A 22,412-nucleotide genomic window follows, 5' to 3' on the forward strand; every position below is an offset into this window, starting at 1 on the left:
TAAACTGGCCCTCGAGGTGACTGGTGAGAGCCAAATCAAAGTCTGGTGCACTTTCTGCGCATGTGTATCTGTCTCTCACCACCCAAAGGTATTTGCTTCCTGATTTGGGCAATGAAAGGCAGACCCCGAGCTTGAGTCAGGAGGGACGGCGCATATTCCAAGTGAATTTGTTTCCTTAGTTTAAGACAGTGAAGAGCAAGAGTTTACATAACAAAGAATGTAACCAAAAAGTCATCTGACTTTAGTGGGGGCGCCTAGCTGGCTCAGCCAGTAGAGCATGTGACTCTCAGTCTCAGGGTCATGAGTTCGAGCCCCATGTTGGGTGTAGAACTTACTTAAAAAAAAAAAACCGACAAAACTGAACCATAAAATTCAAGTGTAAAAAATAAAAGTCATCTGACCTTATTTGACTCTTAAGCTCGACAGTGAAAGTTTGGATAGCAAGGATTCCTATAATAACATACGTGTCACAAGTATACAAATTGCTTCTAAAGTTCAAGAGGCCATAAATGTCACATTTACATATATTTCTAGATATATTTCTAGACAAAATCAAGTCTGCTTCTTCGTTGCTCATGAGAAATGAGAAAATGGGCAAGTTCAAGGGCTCACAGCTTTTTCTCCCTTCCTTGGGTTATGTATTCCAGGACCCAAGGGTCCACAGAGCTCAGGGGACAATGAGGCAGAGAAAGTGAGGGTTTTTTTTTTTATGATTTTATTTTTTTGTGTAATCTCTACACTCAACATGAGGCTCGACCTCACAACCAAGAGTCACATGCTCCGCTGACTGAGCTAGCCAGGCGCCCTGAGATAGTTGTTCTTGGGTGCAGTTCGGTTGCTGTCAAACACTGCCCCAACATTTACTATGGAATGACCTTATTTTTTTTTTAAGATTTTATTTATTAGTTCATGAGAGACACAGGGAGAGAGAGGCAGAGGGGGAAGCAGGCTCCATGCAGGGAGCCCAAAGTGGGACTCAATCTCAGGACCCCAGGATCAGGCCGCTGAGCCACCCAGGCTGCCTTATGGGATGGCCTTAGAGAAATTATATAACCTTCCTAAAACTCATCTGAAAAATGGAGTATGTTATAATTCTAATACAATAGAAATCATTAATGATTACTACTCTAAGAGATTAATATCATATGAATATTTACTACTACATCATCAATATCATATTCATTTTTTTTTTTAATGATAGAGAGAGAGAGAAAGAGAGGCAAAGACACAGGCAGAGGGAGAAGCAGGCTCCATGCACCGGGAGCCCGATGTGGGATTTGATCCTGGGTCTCCAGGATTGCGCCCTGGGCCAAAGGCAGGCGCCAAACTGCTGTGCCACCCAGGGATCCCTATCATATTCATTTTAAGAGTTCACACAATTCCATTGTATGAGCATAAAACCACTTATGCATCCAGTCCCTCATAAAAGGCTATTTAAATGCAAACAATAAACAGGATGTTAAAATGAAAATTTTATCTAAGACCCTACTACCTATCCTATGTATCTTTATATTTATATGTATATTTCTTATCTATCTATTGATCAAATACCAAAGTAAGCTGTGAGACTGGTCACCCCGAGTGTACTCATTATCTTCCATTGCATAACAAATTACTCTAAAACTTAGTGTCTTAAAAGCTCAGCGTTTATCATCTCATAGTTTCCGGAACACAGATCCAGGTATGGCTGAGCTGGATCCTGTGGCTAGCAGTCTCTAACTGGCTGCGGTTAAAATGTTGGCCAGGCTGCATTCGTCTCACAGCTGGACTGGGTGGGGCAGGATTCCTGATTCCTTCCAAGCTCAATCATGTGGGCACTGGCAGGATTTACTCCTCTTGGGTTGTTAGCCTGAGGGCCTCAGCTCCTCACTGGCCGTTGGTGGAAATCGCCCTCAGTTTCTTGGCCTCTCCTGATAGCACCCCACAACATGGCAGCTGGCTTCTCCGGAGTGAGCAAGATGAGGCAGAAAGAGAACAAGTGTGTGCAAGATGGAAGTCACCATCTTTCACAGCCAGATTTCAGAACTGACACCCCATCGCATTTTCCATAATCTATTTGTTAAAAACAAGGCATTTGGTCCATCCCACACAGAAGAGGAGGGGATTACACAAGAGTGTGAGTGTCGGGAGTTGGGATCATGGGGACCCGATTTAGAAACTGCCTACCGAACTCACACTCAGGAACTTGCAAAGATAAAATAACTTCAAATCAGGTACATGTTTGTTAAATTCCACACCCTCATTGAAAATGTAAGAGGGTCAGATCCTATCATTTACTGAGTAGGGTCAAAATCTCCCATAATGATGTTGTGCTTGTCACTTTTTTTGTAGTAGAGCTGTCAATTTTTGCTTTATATATTTTGGGGATAAGTTAAGTAGGGCACAGAAATTCGGTGTTTCATCTTTCAGTAGTACTCAGTCTGCTGTCATTATAAAGTAATGCTTTTTTCTAACATGCTTTTTGCTTTAATAGTTTTTGACAATATGGTTATAGCAGGGTTTTGTTGTTGTTTGGTGTCTGCACAATATATATTTTCTACCTCTTTATTTTGAGCTTTTCAGTTTTTGACTGACTTTTTTTTTTTGGTAACTAGCATATATGTGTTTCCAGATATTTCATACATTCAGTCCCTTTTCATTTAATTTTTTATATTAATATTTTGATATTAATACCATGTCAACTGTGTTTATTCATCCTTTTTCATTCCTTTCTTGCTTATTTTGGATCAATTAAGTATTTTCCCCATTTTCTCCCTATGTTAGGTTAGAGGATATAATAACTTTAAAAAATTTTTTAGATAAAATTCAAATACCATAAAAGTAACCATTTTAATGGCAGTCAATGGTTTTTAGTAGTTTTCACAAGGTTGTGCAAACATCACCACTAATTCCAGAACATTTTCACCAACCCAAAAGAAAACCCTGTACTTGTTAGCAGTTCACTTCCTATTTTGTCTCCCTTCCCCCACTTCCAGTTCCCTGGCAACCACTAATCTACTTACTGTTTCTATGGATTTGTCTATTCTGGACATTTCATATAAACAGAATCATACAATATGTGGCCTTTTGTTTCTGGCTTCTTTCTTCTACTTAGCATAATGTTTTCAAGCTTCAGTCCCATTGTAGCATTTATCAATATTTACATCCTTTTTACTGCCAGATAACAGTTCATTATTTGGATATACCATATTTTATTTATTCGTTCACTAGTTGATAAACATTGGGGTTGTTTCCACTTTTTGACTATTATGAATAATGATGTTATGGACATTTGGGTACAGTATTTGGTTGAGAACTCGTTTTCAGTTCTCTTGAGTATATAACCAGGAGTCCATTTATTTGCAGAGTTCACAGTAACTCTATGTTACAGCCAAGTTGTTTAGCATGGTGGCTGCACCAATTTGCATTCCTACTAGCTATGTAAGAAGATTCCAGTTTTTCCATATATTCATTGGTATTTGTTATTTTCCATTACAGCCATCCTGGTGTTGTAAAGTGCTATCTTCATGGTAGTTTTGATTTTTCTTTCCATAACGATTAATGATATTGAACATCTTTTCATGTATTTATTGACCACGTATATCTTTGGTGGAATGTCTATTCAGATCCTTTTATTTTTTTCTTAAAATGAGTTGTGTTTTTATTGTTGAGTTGCAAGATTTTTTGTATGAAGATTTTTGTATATTTTCTGGACACTAGACCCTTATCACACATATACTTTGCAAATACATTCTCCATTTTATGAGTTGCCTTTTCACTTTCTTGGTAGTGTTCTTTGAAGTACAAAAGTTTAAGAAATCTTTTAAAATTAAATCTAATTTATTGCTTTTCTTTGGTTTGCCTGTGCTTTTAATGTCATATCTAAAAAAATTATTGCCGAATTCAAGATCATGAAGTTACACCTTTGTTTTCTCCTAAGTTTTATACTTGTAGTTCCTACATTTAAAATTTGATTCAAAAAAAAATAAAGTTTGATTCATTTTGAGTTAATTTTTGTATATGGTGAGTTCAACTTGATTCTTTGGCATGTGGATATCCAATTATCCCAGAATCATTTGTTGAAAAACACTATTCTCTTCCCATTGAATGGTCTTGGTGCCCTCGTTGAACTTCAATTGATTACAGATGTATGGGTTTATTTAGGACTCTCAATTCTAATTCATTGATCTTTATGTGTTTCCTTAGGCTGGTACCACACTGTCTTGATTACTGTAGCTTTGTAGTAAGTTTTGAAATTGGGAAGTGTGAGCCCTCCAACTTTGTCTTCACTTTCAAGACTGAGTGAGTTGGCTATTCTGGGTCCCTTGCATTTCTATATGAATTTTAGGACTAGCTTGTCCATTTCTGCAAAAAAGGAGGTTGGAATTTTTACAGGGGTATCAGTGAATCTGCATGTAGATAAGTATAGTTTTTCCATTTTAACAAGGTAAGTCTTCCCGTTCATGAATGTTTTCCTATTTATTTAGGTCTTCTTTAATTTCTTTCAGCAGTGTTTTGTAGTTTCCAGTGCACAAGTCTTGCATTTCTTTGGTTAACTTATTCTTAAGTATTTTATTGCTTTTGATTCTATTGTAAATGAAATTATTTTCAGATTTATTGCTAGTGTATAGAAATACAACTGATTTTTGTATATTTATCTTGTATCCTGCAACCTCACTGACCTTATTAGTTGTAATAGGGTTTTTTCAGTGGATTCCTTAGTGTTTTCTACATATAAGATCATGTTACATGCAAATGATAATTTTACTCCTTCTTCTACCACCTAGATGTCTTTCATTTCCTTTTCTTGTCTAATCATTCTGGCTAGAACTTTCAGTACAATGTCAAATAAAAGTGGCAAAGGCAAACGTCTTTGTCTTGTTCCTGATTTTAAGGTGAAAGCTTTCAATTGCACCATTAAATATGATATTAACTGTGGTTTTTTATGTTTTTTTTTTCTTTTTAAAGGTTTTATTTATTTATTCAAGAGAGACACAGAGAGAGAGAGGCAGAAACACAGGCAGAGGGAGAAGCAGTTGCCATGCAGGGAGCCCGATGTAGGACTCTATCCCGGGTCTCCAGGATCACACCCTGGGCTGAAGGCAGCACTAAACCGCTGAACCACCCGGGCTGCCCTATTTATGTCCTTTATCAAGTTGAGGAAATTCCCTTCTGTTAAGTTGGTTTTTATTGTGATGGTTGTTGTATTTTTGCTTTCCTGCATTTTTTGAGATGATCATGTAATTTTATTCTTTATCAATATATATTTTTATTATGTTGACCCAACTTTGCATTCCTGGGATAAGTCCCACTTGGTCATGGTGTATAATTTTTATATGGCACCAGATTATTTTGTTGAGAACGTTTGCATTTGTATTATAAGGGATATTGATCTTTAGTTTTCTTGTGATATCTTTGTGTGGTTTTGGTATTAGAATTGACCACACAGAATAAGTAGTGTTCCTTCCTATTCTATTTTTTTTTTAAGATTTTATTTATTTATTCATGATAGACACACACAGAGAGAGGCAGAGGGAGAAGCAGGCTCCATGCAGGGAGCCCGATGTGGGACTCGATCCCGGGACTCCAGGATCATGCCTGGACCGAAGGCAGGCGCCAAACCGCTGAGCCACCCAGGGATCCCCCCTATTCTATTTTTTGCAAACATTTGTGAAGGACTGGTATTGATTACTTTTTAAGCATTTGATAGAATTAATGAATGAAGCCTTCTATTCTTGGACTTTTCATGGTGGGAAGCTTTTTGATTACTGAATCATTCTTTTTGTTATAGGTGTGTATACAGGTTTTCTATTTAAGTCAGTTTCAGTAGTTTTCATCTTTCTAGGAATTAATTCATCTCATGTAGTTTACCTAATTTGTTGGCATACAATTGTTCACAGTATTCTCTTAGAATTCTTTTTATTTCTAAAGTGTTGGGAGTACTGTCCGTCTTTTACTCCTGGTTTAGTAATTTGGATATTCTCTCTTAAAGCTTTTCAAAGAACTTTCCTTTTTAAAAAATCGTTTTTTATATTCTCCACTTCATTTATATCTGCTCTAATCATTTTTTCATTTTTATTTCCTTCATTCTGCTTGCTGTAGGTTCGGTTTGCTCTTCTTTCTCTAGTTTCTTAAGGTAGATATTAGCTTATTGATTTGGTATCTATTTACTTTTCTATTTTTAAAATACAGATGTTTTGTTAAATAATTTATTACATTTTCTTACATTGTGTTTTCAATTTCATTCATCTCCAGATCTTTTCTAATTTCTCTTGTAAAGTTTTTCTCTTTAAGAATGTGAGGTTTAATTTCCACATATTTTTCTATTTCCTAAATTTGTTATTGATATCTAACTCCAACCCACTGAAGGACACACTTTCTATGATTTTAATCCTTTTAAATTCATTGAGACTTGTTTTATTGCCTAACTCATGTTCTGTTCTGGAAAATGTTCCACGTGCCTTTGAGAAGAATATGTATTCTGCTGCTGGGTGGAGGGTTCTACAGATGTGTGTATTAGGTTTACATTTTTAAATTGAAGTACAATTGATGAATAGAATCTTATTATTTTCAGCTGTACATCATAGAGATTAAGTTTTTAAAAATTTATTCAGGAGAGACATAGAGAGGCAGAAATATAGGCAGAGGAAGAAGCAGGCTCCCCATGGGGAGCCCGTTGTGGGACTCGATCCCAGAACTCTGGGATTACACCCAGAGCTGAAGGCAGACGCTCAACCGCTGAGCCACCCAGGTGCCCCGTGATTCAGTATTTTTATACATTATGAAATGATCCCCACTATATGTCCTGTATAGATCTGTATAGTCTACACTGTTGTTGTTCAGGTGTTCTATTTCCTTGTAATCTTATGTCTAATTGTTTTATCCAGGTGATTATATACATAGTCTGTATGGATACTGGTACAGATATACATCTACCAGTTTTAGAATACAATGTAAAATTAGAAGCTACGAATTACTGTTAAAACTAGTTAAGATGGGGATCCCCGGGTGGCTCAGCGGTTTAGCTGCCTTTGGCCCAGGGTGCTGTCCTGGAGTCCCAGGACTGAGTCCGTGTCGGGTTCCTGGCATGGAGCCTGCTTCTCCCTCTGCCTGTGTCTCTGCCTCTCTATCATAAATAAATAAATAAATAAATAAATAAATAAATAAATAAATAAATAAATAAATCTTTTTTTTTTTTTTTTTTAAAAGAACTAGTTAAGACTTTAGCTTTTATTTTTAAAAATGTTCTTATTAAACATCTTATTCGTTATCTAAGGACTAAGGCTCTAAGATCATAAAGTTGGGTTTTAACTCAGGTTTTCTTTCTTACCAAAAGAGTCACTTTTAAACCAGTGTTCAAAGCCACTTCCAAGTGCCATTTTTCAGAATCTCTTCAGAGACAGAGATTTCCAAGCGTCTTCAGTAATCAAAACACTTCAGGAATACTTTCAAAAGAACAGGGGGGAGTTTCCTGGGATATAGTCCTTCCTGTGTTGCCAAGCATTGAGGATGTTTATTTCTAGATGCTAGTATTTAAGGTTTTGTGGACTGGTCCAGCTCCTCCAGATGTAGAAATAGTTTGTAAACCATTGAAACTCTCTAGGGAAGGCCAGCCTCCACTTGAGAAAGCCCTAAATCCCAAGCCACCAAGCAGCCTGAAACCAGCCACTCTGCCTCACTGTCCCACTTCCACCCACAGAATCAGGTCCATGAGATGCCATAATGCATTGCGTTCTCCAGGCCACGTTCCTACCCATCACCACCCCCAGGCACGGACAGGTTAGGCTACCTGGGGTATTTGAGCATGGATCCCAGCTCAGGATTGGGATTGTTTTCATATACAGCCAAGGCATTAAGAGTTTTCAAAGCTTTGTAGGTGATTCTAATGTGCAAGAGGTTGGATAACCACCACTCTATACTACCTGTAGCCAGTTTTCATCTCAATCTGAATTTGTCCAATAAAGGTGCTGAGGAAGGCAGGCAGGCAGACAGAAATGGACTGTGAAGAGCACTGGCTCCTCCTGGATGCCAGGGCGCTTACAGGCTGTCCAATGACGAGAAGGTCACCTGACACCTCTAGTCTGTCTCGTGTATAAATAGATGCACGCAATGTCACAGATCCTCTCCCACTCTCCAGTTCTGGGTTTTAGTCCAGGGCTAAGGCCTCTTGGAGGACTTTCACTTGCCTCGGGTCTCTTTTCCTATGAAGGCCAGGGCTCCCTCTGGCATGTTGTGCAGGCCACAAGAGTGCACTCTAGGGCAGGAAAGGCATGGACTGGGCAACCTTGGTTATAGGAGGATAGAAAGGGGAGTAACAGGTCACCAGATAGGCCATTTGGATTTGGGGCAAGCAGAGGAGACTGAGCTTCCTGAGAGCAGTGACAGACCCAGCTGACATAGCTCCACATCCCCAGGCTCTCCCTCGAGGATATGTTTGTATTTGGTAAGTGCCAATTTTCCTGCGACACACACAACTTCCTTCCTTTGGAGAATAACACTTGTTCAGACTAGTATAAGCGAATAATGTAGGAGTGGGTTGGAGCCTCTGTGGTGTGGCTGAGACAGCTGGGCATGGAGGCTGGCCCCTGGCCCACTGGGCTCTTGCTTTGTCCAGAGGCTTGGGTTACCCCTCATTCACTACCAACCAAGCAATGACACCAGGGAGCAGCAGGAGCAACCTAGCCAGCAGCTGTCCAGGCACCTTCCCTCTTACATCCCGGGCATGATTTCCTTCAAAGATCTTTAAAGTTCAGGGTTCTTGTTTCTTGTCTTCAGTGGTCTTGTCAGTCACTAGCAACTGAATCAGCCTATCAAAAGATTTTTTTTTTTTGAGAGCTTTCATTTTATTTTTTTTTAATTTTTAATTTTAAATTTTATTTATTTATTTATGATAGTCACACACAGAGAGAGAGAGAGAGAGAGGCAGAGACATAGGCAGAGGGAGAAGCAGGCTCCATGCACCGGGAGCCCGATGTGGGATTCGATCCTGGGTCTCCAGGATCGCGCCCTGGGCCAAAGGCAGGCGCCAAACCGCTGCGCCACCCAGGGATCCCGAGAGCTTTCATTTTAGAGTGATTGTATATTACATTAATAAATCTCTGGAAATGAAGTTCCCTCAAAACAACCATGAGCTCATACAAAAAAAAAAAAAAGTGTCTGGGACAGCGCCTGGCACATCCTGCAGTGTACATGCTAGTGTTTTCACTATTAGCACAGCCGAGGAATGAAGACCAAGAAGGGCTGGCCCTGGTCAGAGGCCTAAGAGGACAGCAGTGCCCATCTCTGTCTGGCTTTCCACCCCCACTTGCCAAGTGCTGAGCAGTATTGAAACCCAGGAGCTGGGAAGCACATCATCTTTAGCTCTTAAAAGCATACAATGGGTGTTTTTGAGATAAGTTGCTTGATAGCATGTTTTTCACCTAAGATTTATAAATATTTTATTCTTAACAGCTGTGTATTCCATTGCGTGGTGGTGGCATAATTATTTGAAACCCTACTGATGAGTCTGTATGCCATTCCCAGCTTTTCACAGTTAGGAAAAATCCTGAGATTTTCCCTATCTTTATTCCGTATGTCCTGCAAGGGTTCATTCCTTATGATGAATCCTTTTTTTTTTTTAAAGACTTTATTTATTTATTCATTCACAGAGATGCAGAGAGAGAGAGAGAGTAGCAGAGACACAGGCAGAGGGAGAAGCAGGCTCCATGCAGAGAGCCCGACGTGGGACTCGATCCAGGGTCTCCAGGATCGTGCCCTGGGCTGCAGGCGGCGCTAAACCGCTGCGCCACCGGGGCTGCCCATGATGAATCCTTCTACGTGCCCTTGCTAGATCCCGTCACATTCTCCTCGAAGTGGAACCAGTTTAGACTCCCGCCGCTCTGAAAGACAGCGTTTCCTGCCACCTTCACTGGCACGGGGCACAAGCATAAGGATTTAAAGCAGCAGTTCTTCCTCCTGCTTGGGCTCGACTCGGGCGCCAGAAGTCGGAACACGAACGTTTTGCTTCAGAGAAGACAGAATGTGGTCAACGTGGCCCGGAGATTGCAAAATCCAGGAGGATGTAGTCAGGTCTCTACCTGGAGGGAACCCAGCTGATTCAGTTCCCTCTTTGTAAATTCTAGGAAACACACAGCACGGGGTTGCCGCCAGAATCCTGGTTTTGCCACACCGACCCAGGTGGGAAGCCTGGTCCTCCCCCTACGTCGGGTGTTTCAGACTTCATGTTCTCTAACAGGAACGAAAATGCCCATATTGTAGGTTTGGGCAGAGAAGGAATAAGTTCTAAGCCTCTTAATGCTAAATTAGTCACCGAGGCTTACAGGAGACACAACGTATGAATTTCAGAAACAGGCAGGAGTCAGCCATGTACTCAGCAATGTGCACCCCACACAGGAGTGAGGAGACGGGGACAAAGCCCAAGAAGCGGCAGCCTGGGGACAGTGCAGTGGGCGTGGCTGGAAGGACGGTATCTGTCACCTTCCGGCTCCTCTCCGGGCGAGGTCCACCGGTGTTCCTAACCCTCCAGCCTGCACGGATGCCCACGTGCGTATCCCACGAAAATGACACATCCCACGAGAAACTTCGGGAGTGAAGAACGAGACAAACGTTTCAAATGTGTTAAGAAATATTAGTTTTATTTAACCAGTTTTCACAGCTGAATATTTATTCTATAAAAACTTTACAGATTGTACAGTTTATTATATATAGTTCAAACTACTGAACGAAAAAGTAGGTCCCACAGATGCAAAAATACTGCACCAACCAATCCAAGGTAAAGGCAGATTTACACACTGTACAGCTCTCCACGTGGCCGGGAGGTGGTCGGTTCTAAGTATAAACTTCCAAACTGTACAAAAATAAGGTTTTGATTTTATTTCATTCTTCATACATTCAATATGATTGCAAGCCCAGAAGCCTAACTAATAATAGGCGTCTGTAATCAGGAATCAGTCCCCACTCCTGAAAGGAATGTGAATGTCTATTTACACAGGGCACTCTTGGACACCACACTGTGCTCCGCATATTGCGTAGACATGAAAGCAGAGACCGGGAACATTAAACAATGAATATAAGGTAGTTTCTTTTTTTTTTTCTTTTAAAAGGAGTTTCTGCATTTAATAGTGTGCCAAAAGAATTTTAACTTATTAAATAAAATATATTCTAAGTGAACCTAAAAATTACACTTTATAAACATAAAAATACTTTTTTTTGGTGTAATACATCAATCATATCTGCAAATAGAAAAACCAAAACTGTATATAAAGTAGTATTTCTCACCCAGCAACAAGAAGCACTTATGTAGTTATTTTTCAAAAGGGTCAGAAAAACTCTTTAAAATCCACTAAGATTAACTTATAACTTAGATATTCATACTTAAGCTATTCAGTGATTCACTAATACTGCAAAACAAGCTTTCTTCTGGAGAGACAGTGGTTTCTTCATGTTAACTGGGTAAGAACTGGACATATTAAAAAGGAAGAATCAATGGATTTTCCAGCATGAATCCTAAGTGTACTTCAGTTTAAGGGTATGTTCGTCAGTGGGTTTTTCATCAGAAATACTTATCCTACACGATAAGTTTTACTTCTGATTCAGGACATTCCATCTCTGAGGTATCTGTACCTTTCTGGAGACAAAGGCACATCTCAGATCTTTCTGTATCTCTAACTGGGGCAGGGGAGATGAGGCTGGCTAACACCTCTTTAGATTCTGTGTTCTAGAAGGAAAAAAGATAAGGAAAACAAACATTATTCCAGACTTTTCTGCCACCCAAAACCAGCAAAACACACTTCGTTTCTTTTTTATACAGTACTAGCTAAAGATAACAAAAATTAGAGCTTCAAAGAGCAGTCTAGAGCTCACCATTATACTTTTATACTTGTGTGTATATTAAGTATAAAATAATGACGTTTGGACAAAGGAGCTTTGTAGTTATTTATTTTAAAGTTACAGTACTTAAAAACTCCTTGATAATAAATAGCTTGGATGTTGCAAGTCCTGCTTCCAAGCGTGAGCTAAAAGTGAACTTGTTTCGGGCGGTGAGGATGGAGAAGGGCAACCTGGCACCGCAGATGTCCTGCTCTATAATTCCAGTGTCACCAGCAGGAACCTGCCAATCAGAACTCATCAATCTTCCTCTGCAGGTACTTCAGCATGGAGTCCATCCCCTGGGCCGAGCCCCAGATCTTCTTCAGCACTTCACACTCCCTCTCGTTGGCCTGCTCCAGCTCCATCTTCATGTTACAGCGCACAAGGGCTTTGGATTCTTCCAGCACCTGGACCAAACGATGAGCAGTGAGTCAGCAAGGGTGCGCGTCCGCAAGCACTGGCTCTATTTGTCCCCACATTGATGGATGCACTTATCACACTTGAGTAATTGCCTGTTAAAGCCTTAAAAAGGCCACCAGTTTTTCTCAGCGCGTATTGGGTCTGAGCTAGGTCTGACGTACGCTCACACTAGGGACCAGGCAAATTCTCAACTTCAAAACAGCCACTGAGCTACATCAGGAGAGCTGCACTTCTCGTACCTTGGTACCTCCGCACCGAGACCGAGCAGCCCGGGTCCCCTGGTGCTGATGCAGGGCTGGCCCCTGCGCGGACGTCAGCTCTTGGGATGCTCAGTGAGCACTCCACCAATCCTTGCTCGGGGATTTGCTGACCGAAATGCAGTACCAGTAACGAGGGCTGTTATGTCAGGGCGAGTCTAGATGGGAGTCCTGTCAACTGATATTAAATAACATTTCATCTTATAAGGTGCTAAATGCAGTTCTGTTACAAGGCTGAGTATTACCCAATGGATTAAACCAAAGCTCACACCTGCTGTAAGGGACGGGGGAGCAGACATGATCATGGAGAAGAGCTCTGGAAACAGAAGGAACTACACTGATGATTTTTATAGAGTTTTCTAGGACATTTTGAAGTTACTAAATCTGACTGAAATGCATCCCTTTCATTCCTAGGCACCTGCAACCGGGAGGTAAGGCAAGCACATGTGCAAAGTGGCATCAACCTCCACTCTGGCAACATCTCACGTGCAGACGGCCGAGCGGAAGCAGAGGTCGGGGCCTCAGAAGACTCCGTTACATGTGCGAGCTCCCTGGGGGAAAGGTCAGAGTAAAAAGAAGAAGAAGAAAGAAAAAGGTAACGTGTGTAAGAATGAATTCCACCTACAACTGGATTACAGGAGGCGAGCTCCTTGATGCGAACCATGACCTCCTGGGTGAAGGTCCCTGGCCAAAACACCTGGGACACCAGGCCTTTGCCGCATGCCTCCTGCGCCGTCAGCTTCCGTCCACTGAGCAACATTTCATTTGCCTGAAAGCAAGAAGAGTGGATACTGGTATGAGATGTGAGCGAGAGGCAGGCGGACAAGACCCGGCCTGAAAATTCATCAAAGAGCATATTCAAAGTGAGGACGGGTGTTTGAATGTGTGGGGCCCGGTAGGCACGTGCTGCACTTCCTCCCTGGTTCCATCTAAGGAGCACTGTTCTGTAGCCCACGCACTGAGAATAAACCCAACGAGGCACGAGCGACTACGCACGACAGGTAATATACTAAATGGCAATTGAAAAAAAAAAGGTAAAAGGCTTATTTTATGATGTAATACAAAATCACGTGGGCATGACCAAGAAATCTCCCTTAGAGAAGGTGTCCTTTTTTTTTTCCCCAAGATTTTATTTATTCGACAGAGAGCGAGAGAGCGAGTGCGCGCAGAGGCAGAGGGAGAAGCAGACTTCCCGCTGAGCAGGGAGCTGGGTGCAGGACTCGATCCCAGGACCCCGGGATCACGACCTGAGCCGAAGGCAGATGCCCAACTGACTGAGCCCCTAGGGGTCCAGGTCAACTTGTTGTCAGCCTGAAGCTACTGGCGGGCCCCTCTCCAGTTGCCTCTTCCTTCGCAGCAGCAGCCATTCCCACATGTGAAGTCATTTAATACACAAAACAGTATCCTGGGAAACTGAGGCATAAGCAAAGCTAGAAAATTTGTAGTTTTAGGGATCTAAATCAGTCACAGTTACTACTCGGTATTTTCTAGATCTGAGAGAGGCCAATGGAGACTTCTCAGTATTCACGGACAATGTCCTAAGGGCAGTGAATGCTTCTGCTGGAGTATGACTTGGCCACATTTTACCACTTGGATGTTACAGAAACTATTCAGCACCTGAATGCATCCGAAATGACCACTACTGTAGGCTTCCTAGAAGGGTCTGACTAGGGCGTGGGTGGCTCTGCTGCTTGGGCGTCTGCCTTCGGTTCAGGTCATGATCCCAGGGTCCTGGGGTTGAGTCCCGTGTGGGGCTCCGTGCTCAGGGGGGAGTCTGCTGCTCCCTCTCTCTCACCCCCCTCTGCCCTGTTCTCTCTCTCAAATAAATACAGAAAATCTTGTTTTTTCTTTTTTAAAAGAAGGGTCTGACTATAATTATTTCAAATGGCTCAATTGAGGAAATATTTGTTTTTGCATAAAAGAAGTATATATGGGCACGTGTGTATGTGCACGTACATGAAACTGATCTTAACTTTGTCCTGGATTCTATATCACTTAGAGTCTCAACACGATGTGCGTAGATTTTTCTCTCATTCAAATCACAGGCTCACGGATAATCAAAATAGGGAGAAAACCTAAGTGACAAGGATAGGTTCTGATCTGATGTGACAATTCCCCGACTGCTAACCTTCTCAAACACTCGGAAGGTCACGATGAGGGCTTGACCATAATCTACTGGGCTTCAGGTAAAGCACACTCTTGGGAGGTGACCTTCCTTTTCCAAAAGAGGTAAATATATTGTTATGGGAAGGCCTTAAGGTTACTCAAGTATCCTTCTCAGTCGACCCGTGCGTCCCCCGAAACGCATCAAGACGTTTACTGCACAGGAAATGCACAGTGTGGACGGCACCCAAGGAAAAAGAGCGGGGAAAGCAAGCGTCCGGGCTCGCTCACTACCCTTGCAATGCAGACAGAGGACGGAAAGCAGGGCGGAGAGCTGGGTCCCCACGAGGACTGCAAGGTCCGTGACACTCATGACTTATTTTGATCCCAACGTGGATCTGTTATTTGTGCCAAGTCTCGAACAAAGTCATGAATGTTTGAACAGTCTGGAGATGTTCTATTTGAAAACCTGTGCGCAGAACACCCTCTTCTCAATGAAAACGTCTAAAATAAACAATGTGTTTAGAAATCTGACTTAACCTTGCTGTTCCTGGTGAGATAGTTCTCCTGAAGACAGATCTAAATGCGTCGAGGAAGGGGGACAGGAGCGCTCACACAATGACTGGGTGGGAAGTCCTCACTGGTTTTCCTAAGTTGTGCTTCTTTTACTTGCAACACACAGTGAAGACAACACCACGATTATGTCACTTAAGACCAGCTCGGACCACAGGGTCTTGGCTCAGGTGGGGGATGTGAACGGGAGCCGGTTGAGAGTGGGGCATGGGGAGGGAGTCTCCTTCACGGGTTCCCTCTCCACCTCTCTGTGCCTGCCCCCACCCTGCCGCCTCTCTGAATACTGCTCTTTGCCCCCTGGAGGTAGAACAGAGCCCTACCCCATCCCCCAGCCCTCTCCTGTCCCCAGGCCCGTCCTGTGCTAGCCAGCCGGGCCACCAGAGCAGTCAGTGCCCCGCCACGTGGTGAGCGGTCACTGCCCCAGGTCCTCCTCCCAGAGCCGGGCTAACTCCATGGCCGCTGTCCCCGGAGTCTTCCCCTCCTCAGTCTGCTCTATTCTACGTGCAGGGCAAGAGGGCATTTCTGACTTTACCCAAGAGCACAAAAGTAGGACCGACTCCAGGTTGTTAACGTTCCTCGTGCAAGGACAGGGAGGGAGCTGGTGTATGTTATAGGTCAACGGGCAACACCGATCGTGAAGATCCGATGCGCACAATTTCAATGAGCACGTGCTCGGATGCTCAACTTCCAGCAGCTTGAGCACGAGAAGTTTCTAACTTCTGCTCGAGAAATGGATTTGCACAGATTCGGTCACAGGAGGTTTACTGGCTGCCTTTTTCTTCCAGGATGGCCTAGTGTTTGTAAGAAGTTCTAATGGGACTCCCCAGACAGCCGAGTGAGACGCAGGGGCCCTTTTCCTTCAGCCCGAAAGGCCACACGGGAGGTGCGGTGGGGAGACCCGACCACCTGGGGAGCTCCGAGCCCCGGAGCCAGCGGGCCCAGCTCTCCATGCCCAGAGCCGCAGCCTCTCCGGGAAACTCGGGGTGGGGACGGAGCCCCAGCTGGTCACCTCTCCGGGACCCGCCGGAGCAAGAGCTGCCAGCTGCGTCAGCCCTCGGTGAGGCTGTGGCGGGTGGCAGTGGGCCACAGCACGGCGAATGCGGCGCACCCCGAAAGCTTCCTGGGGACAGGGCGCAGCAAGCTCCAGAAGAGCAGTCGGACCTACGGCGAGGCTCCGCAGCTTGCTCGGGGCAGGCCCTCCTGGGCCGGATGGGGCTTGGCCCCTGCAGAGCGTGACACGCCCTGTGCCGAGCCCCACCTGCCCGGGCCTTGCCTGGGCTGCCAGGAGCTCGCGCGCACCAGAGGCTCACAGAGGACCTGCCTCGGGGGTCACCTTCCACGGGCTCACGGAAGGCCTTCCCCGGGGGGTCACCTTCCTCGGGGTCACGGAGGGCCTTCCCCGGGGGGTCACCTTCCTCGGGGTCACGGAGGGCCTGCGCCAGGGGGTCACCTTCCACGAGAGCCGGACCCGGTGTGACGCAGGCCGGCAGCATCAGTTGTCCCCCGCGGGGAGGCCCGAGTCCGCAGTTTTCGAGCCGACTCTCCGCTCCCCGCTCTTGCTCCGGGCAGGGTTTCTCGGCGGGCACTGGAGGCACCGGGCCCGAGAGCCCCGAGGTGAGGGCCGGTCCTGCGACCAGCATCGCCTCAGTGGGACGGTCGGGCCCTCGGGCCCCGGAGGCCGCCTGCGGGGAGGGGGTGACAGGACACACCGCCCCGTGGGAACCCTGCACCCCGGGAGGCCACCAGGCGGCGGGGAGGGGCGCGTCTCGCAGACCGTCGGGTGAGGCAGGCGTCCGTCCGTCCGTCCGTCCGCCGTCCTGCTGGCCCAGCCCGGAGCAGCCCCCGGCCCAAGGGCTCCAGTTCCAGGAGGTCTCTGGTCTCTGCCCAAACCGCGCGTAAGCGTCAGGCTGGGAGTGCCCCGCGGCACTCAGGCGTCGGCCTGGCTCACGCGGCCTGGGCACGGAGCCCCATCACTTCCCCCTCAAGCGAGGCCTCAGGACCGGGGCAGGACGCTTTCACCGCCGCTCCGGAGTCTTTACGACCAGCGAACTGCTGGCAAGCAACCTACTCACGGTAGTGACTCAGAAGGGACCTGACGTACTTGCCCTGAGGACGACTCTGCCGCCAGCCCCGGGGGGACCCGACAGGTGGGCGCCCACCCCTGCACCCGCACAACACGGAGCCCTCCGCGGGGCGGACGCATGTGCCCGCCGGTCGCTGCGGCCCAGGAGACACCTGCTGCCCGGCGGCCAGGGCACTGCTAGCCGGGGGCTTGGGGACGGCCCCTCCAGGGGACCCCCCACAGCCATGCCCGCTCCGGGGCGCCTGTGCACCGGGGGCACCGCCCCTCACCTCACCCTCAGCCCAGTCCGCCTCCTCCCTGCCCCGCCAAGATGCTGACCCGGTGGGCAGCCTGCCCAACCCCCAGCCTCTGCTTCCAGGAACACTAGCCCGTCCCGAGTGGGAATGGGAGAGTGGGGACGAGGGGGCTTCGGGGCAAGCTCGCTCCCGGGCTGCCTGGCGACCGCCCCCCTCACGGGCTAGCAGAGCACCCGGGGCGCCCGGCACTGGTTGGGGCTCAAGCGCTAAAACCCTCGTGGGTGCGGGAGAGCAGCTGCTCTTTGTCACTGATGCAGGCAGAGGGGCTCCGGGGTAGCAAGAAGGCAGAGAAGGCGCAGATCCAGACCCACGCTTATCATCTGGGTGGTCAAGCTCCAGACAAGGTCAGCCACCAGGAGGGACTGTTGGGCTGCATGGGGAGGGGCGGATGGAGGAGGTCCTTAAACCCGGCATAGGGACTTCAGGCGGACACCCCCAAGCTGAACCGCACACTCCTGAGCCCTCTGTCCCCAGTGGAACAAGCGCTGCCATCTGGCTGGAGACGACGCAGAGCCCTCCCCCTGCAAGACGGCCCACTCCCCCGAAGTCCTGCCCTGCCTCCCCTCCCAGCCGCTAGGCCTGTCACCTGCTTCCTCCGTCCCAGGAGCCGCACGAAGACACAAGGGTGCCGGACTCAGAGCCAGGACGCAGGGCCAACAGGAGAGTCCGCGGAGTTGGGAGCTCTGCTGGGATACAAGGTTTACCTCCCTGGCAAGCGTCCGGCAGGTGGTGCGACCCTGCTCCTGGGGGGAGGGGCCGGGAGGGGCTGGTCGCCAGGCCAGGTGGAGCTGAAGTGTCAGAGCTGCCAAGCAGCCTGCAGAGCAGCCGGCCGAGCGGGTGGGACCAGATGCCTCAGGGAGCCTGGGGCACGCACCAGAGATGACCAGGGCAGGCCCCCGGGCTTCTGAGCCGGGCTGCGCTGCTCACGGCAGAGAAGAGCATGTCTTTTAGAAAACAACTGTGAAGTGCTTCCTGAGCCCTGGCGGAGGCGGACACACAGCCACGGGACCCACAACCACACGTTGGAAATGTCGGCCAAGAGCGGTCCCATCGGGCCTGCCCTGGCAGGGCGTGCACCCGGGATAAGGCACACACGGCCCAGGGCAGGGTGGGCGCACGGGTGGCTGGCCCAGGCCCCCACCTCGGCTCCCACCTGCGGCCATTCGGGGAGTCCTGACGAGCAAGCGGGGTCATGGGTGGGCTGGCTCAGTCTGGGGGGTGCAAGCTGAAACACGGGCGGTGAGGGCCCTGGAGCCTCTGCGGGCAGGGGCCGGACCAGCTGGCGCGGAAGGAGAAGTGCATCCAAATTGGGACACGGTGCCCGAGGGCAGCGGCGATAGCCTGGCTGGATGCTCAGGGGCCTGGAAGGCTGGGGGCCCGGCCTGTGGTGGCTGGGGAAGTGGGTCCACGGCTGTGTCACACCGGCGTCGGGCACACAGCGTCCCCCGCGGCAGGGGGAGAGCAGTCCCGGCCGCTGGCTGCCCCGCGCAGGTCTGACGCACACACAGGGGTCCATGCGCTCGGGTACACTGAGGCTGATTCAGTCACTGTCACCGCAGAACAGCCAGCCTCCGGCCAGACACCGATGCCGAGCCGCCTGCTTGGCAACGCTCCTGGGGAGACCAGCTGGTGGGCCACGTGGCAGCCCGCCGACTGTTCTCACGGGAACAGATGCCTACTGTAGTCTGGGCTTGTCCTCCTGCCCGAGGTCCTCACGAGGACCACGCTCCGAGGCTTGCAGGAGGCCCAGTGTGCAGGCATGGGGCAGGTCAGGCCAGAAGACGGGGGACCAGGCCCAGGGCCCCGGGGTCCTCTGGCCGCCGGAGCTCGGGGACGGTCTGAGGGGCAGGCGGGGAACTGGCTTGGAGGCGGCACCCTCTCCCGAGCTACGGTGTACACAGGGCATCACAGACCTTGCTGTGGTACCATGTCCCTGACCAGAACACTCGGAACTGGGCAATAAGGGGTGGGAGCAGGCCGGGGGCACCTGCCACTGCCCCCGCACCCCACCCGTGATCCGAGGGCCCCCGTGCCTCCTGCCGCTGAGACTGGGCTCCGCAGGTCCCCGAGGGGCACACACGGCCATGGACGCAGCAAGGGTCCCAGGGAACTTAAGGCTAGGACAGCTCCCTGGGCCTGTGCTGCCTGCTGGGGACGTCCTGGTGCTCCCTGGCCCAGCCGCAGCCACGGGGGGGCACAAGGGCAGCTCCTCAGCGGTGGTGGGGAAGGGGGGACACCAGTGTTCCCCACACAGCACGGCCACTGGGGCTGGCAGGGGTGGCTGGGGGGAGACGACAAGGATGGGGTAGCTACTGGAGCTATGTGGGTCCACTCAACTCCTGCCTCTTTCCTCTACGCTTCCTGCCAGACTTATGGAAGGATTATAAAGGCAGCACGGAGACCATACACCCTTTACCCAGCACTGTCTCTAACGTTAACGTCTCACATGACCTCTTACAACAATCAAAACCAGAAAGCGACCGTCAGCATGGTACTGAGTCGAGCCACAAACCGTCTGCAAAGTTCGACTGTCTTCCTAGAAAAGTCCTTCCTCTGATCCAGAAGCACGTGGGACACCCCATGCCGCGCACAAGTGCTGGGCCCCTCCGTCCCCTCCAGGGTGGGGCGGCACCCAGGTCTCTGACCGAGCAGCTCTCTGGAAGGGCCCTGCTCACAGTCCGAAGATTGTCGCCGTCCGGGCCTGTCCAGTGCTCTCTTCAGGCTGGACGCAGGTGATGCCCACCTGGCAGGACTGGTGGACTGATGCTGTCATCCTCGTTGCAGCAGGTTGGGGCTGAAGACAGGCCTTACTTCTGGGAACTCCGAGCCCTCAGTAAGGTGGTGCCTGCCAGGCTCCTCTACTGTAAAGTTGTGATTGTTCCCACCGCAGATAAGGAGAGGATGCAAGTAGCCGTGTTCTCATCATACGCTTACCCGCTAACTGACATCCAGGCGGTTCTCGCCCTCAACAGTCATCAGTGGCTAATCCCTGTCCTCCACATCTTGTCCTGGGAAGAGGGCCCCGAACAATGCGTATGAAAGGTGGATAGGAAAGGCCAAACGGTGGACTGTGATGGACACGGGGAAGTGCCACCGAGTCCCATCCAGGGGATGTTGTGCTGTCCCAGCTGGTGGGAGAGCTGTCAGCAGCCAGCCATCATCAGCTCCTTCGGGGACGTCCCCTGCTGCAGAGAGTCGCCTTGTCCACGGTCACGACACTCTTCCCAGGCAGCCCACACTTGGCGGTGATGGACATAAAGGAACCAGCCATTTCAGTCCACTGTGGGACAACCGTGACAAGGCCGTACGTGCTCCAGAGCTCCCCACAGGTGGCCCAAGCTTCGCTGGGCCTGCCTTCCGCTGTCCAGCCCCCCACCTGCTGCCATCCTGCCCACAGGTGCAGGCCATCTGATATTTCTCCACCATGCCAAAGTCCACACCTCAGTGTGGGCTTGTGGAGACCCCAACCCAAGACACCACCACTTGCCCTACTTCAAGGAGTAAGAAATACAATGTGTGTAACTTCTTGAAAAAAATCAAAAGCTACAAACACTCTTATTATGGATAGATTAAATAGTTAAAAAGATAAAGCTCCACAATCACACGGGAAGATTTCTCTTATCCTGACTCACTTTGCTTTTTTCCCTTAAAAGTACAGCTTTTAGGTTATTGGCTTTTAAGTTATCAGGGCAAGAATGTTTTGATGGCACACTCTATTGTTTGGGTTACAAACTGGGTATTTACTACAAGTGCCTATCAGTGCTCACCGAGTAAAGTCCTTCTCTAGGAAATGATGCAATGTGTCCATAAATGTTCTATGAACCAAAATATGAAAATCTATGATTTCATGAAGAATATGAGTAAATGAACAGAACTGAGCAAGTGTATTTGATAGAAGTCCCCACAAAAATGACACCCTGTATATATTTAGAAAACCAACGACCAAACTAGATTTCTTCAGGAAGTTTTCTAGAATAATTTTTAAAAATAGAGATACTCACAGATGCTCCTCCCATAATCTTGGGAAACATAACGGTGGAACAGCCATCTGGACTCTGTCCGAAGGTAGTATAGGGTGTTTGAAACCAAGCCTTTTCATTGGCCCAAACCACATCACAAAGAGGCAATATGGAGGCTCCTAGTCCAATGGCTGGGCCATTTACTGCTACAATAATAGGCTTCTTAAACTGAATGAAAGTATTCACGAAGTTTCTAAAATGAAAAATAAATGGGAAATTACTCAAAACATTGTGTATCTGAGCAACAGAAAAATCTACTATTATAAAGTTCAATAAACCAAGAGGTGAACTATAGAAATCGGTACGCGCTGAGGTTCGCTGAAGGCCTTCTCCCGGAAGCAGGCCATGGACTTCTTGACCGTGTGCTGTAAGGGCCCAAAGGTGTCCTGGATGCTTTGAGAGGGTGGCTACAGGACCTGTATGAAGACTATGGGTGAAGTCCAGTCAGAGGCTGCTCTTGGATTTGCAGCTGGCGCTCGGGCTCCAGGACCAATCCATCTTTCTCTTCAACCTTTCTTCCTTTTAAGACATAAGGAGCCCAATAAACACTGTGGGCTTCTGATGACCAATCTAGAACTCTCCCAAAGGAAACCTGGCACAGGGCCTACCAAGACTGTCTGGTGTTGAGCAACGACTAGGAGGTTGGGGTTAGGACCCATGGGGTCTGGGTCTGGACTTGGTACGTAATTTCAGACAGCTCACTATTTGGAAACACCAGAGATTTCTGGAGTGTATCCAGAATTAGATGGAATGACTTGGGGGCGCAGAACCAAGAAACGTCCAGGCTAGTGTAAGACAGGAGATCCAAGGAAGA

General features: G+C 47.9%; 1 protein-coding gene across 2 annotated transcripts in view; it reads right to left on the minus strand.

Moving 5' to 3' along the window:
- Positions 1 to 10,598: 10,598 nt before the first annotated feature.
- The window catches only part of CDYL (chromodomain Y like), a 174,962-nt gene continuing 163,148 nt past the window's right edge, over positions 10,599 to 22,412 (minus strand). For both annotated transcript variants that reach the window (XM_055322931.1, XM_055322930.1), the window contains exons 5-7: positions 21,581 to 21,791; positions 13,150 to 13,293; positions 10,599 to 12,254 (exon numbers count right to left, since the gene is read on the minus strand). In XM_055322931.1, the coding sequence (XP_055178906.1) occupies positions 12,096 to 12,254; positions 13,150 to 13,293; positions 21,581 to 21,791 (514 nt within the window). In that variant the 3' untranslated portion in view covers positions 10,599 to 12,095. The remainder of the gene's footprint in view (positions 12,255 to 13,149; positions 13,294 to 21,580; positions 21,792 to 22,412) is intronic.

The sequence above is a fragment of the Nyctereutes procyonoides genome, unplaced genomic scaffold (genome assembly GCF_905146905.1).
Source record: "Nyctereutes procyonoides isolate TBG_1078 unplaced genomic scaffold, NYPRO_anot_genome, whole genome shotgun sequence".
NCBI classification, from domain to species: domain Eukaryota; kingdom Metazoa; phylum Chordata; class Mammalia; order Carnivora; family Canidae; genus Nyctereutes; species Nyctereutes procyonoides.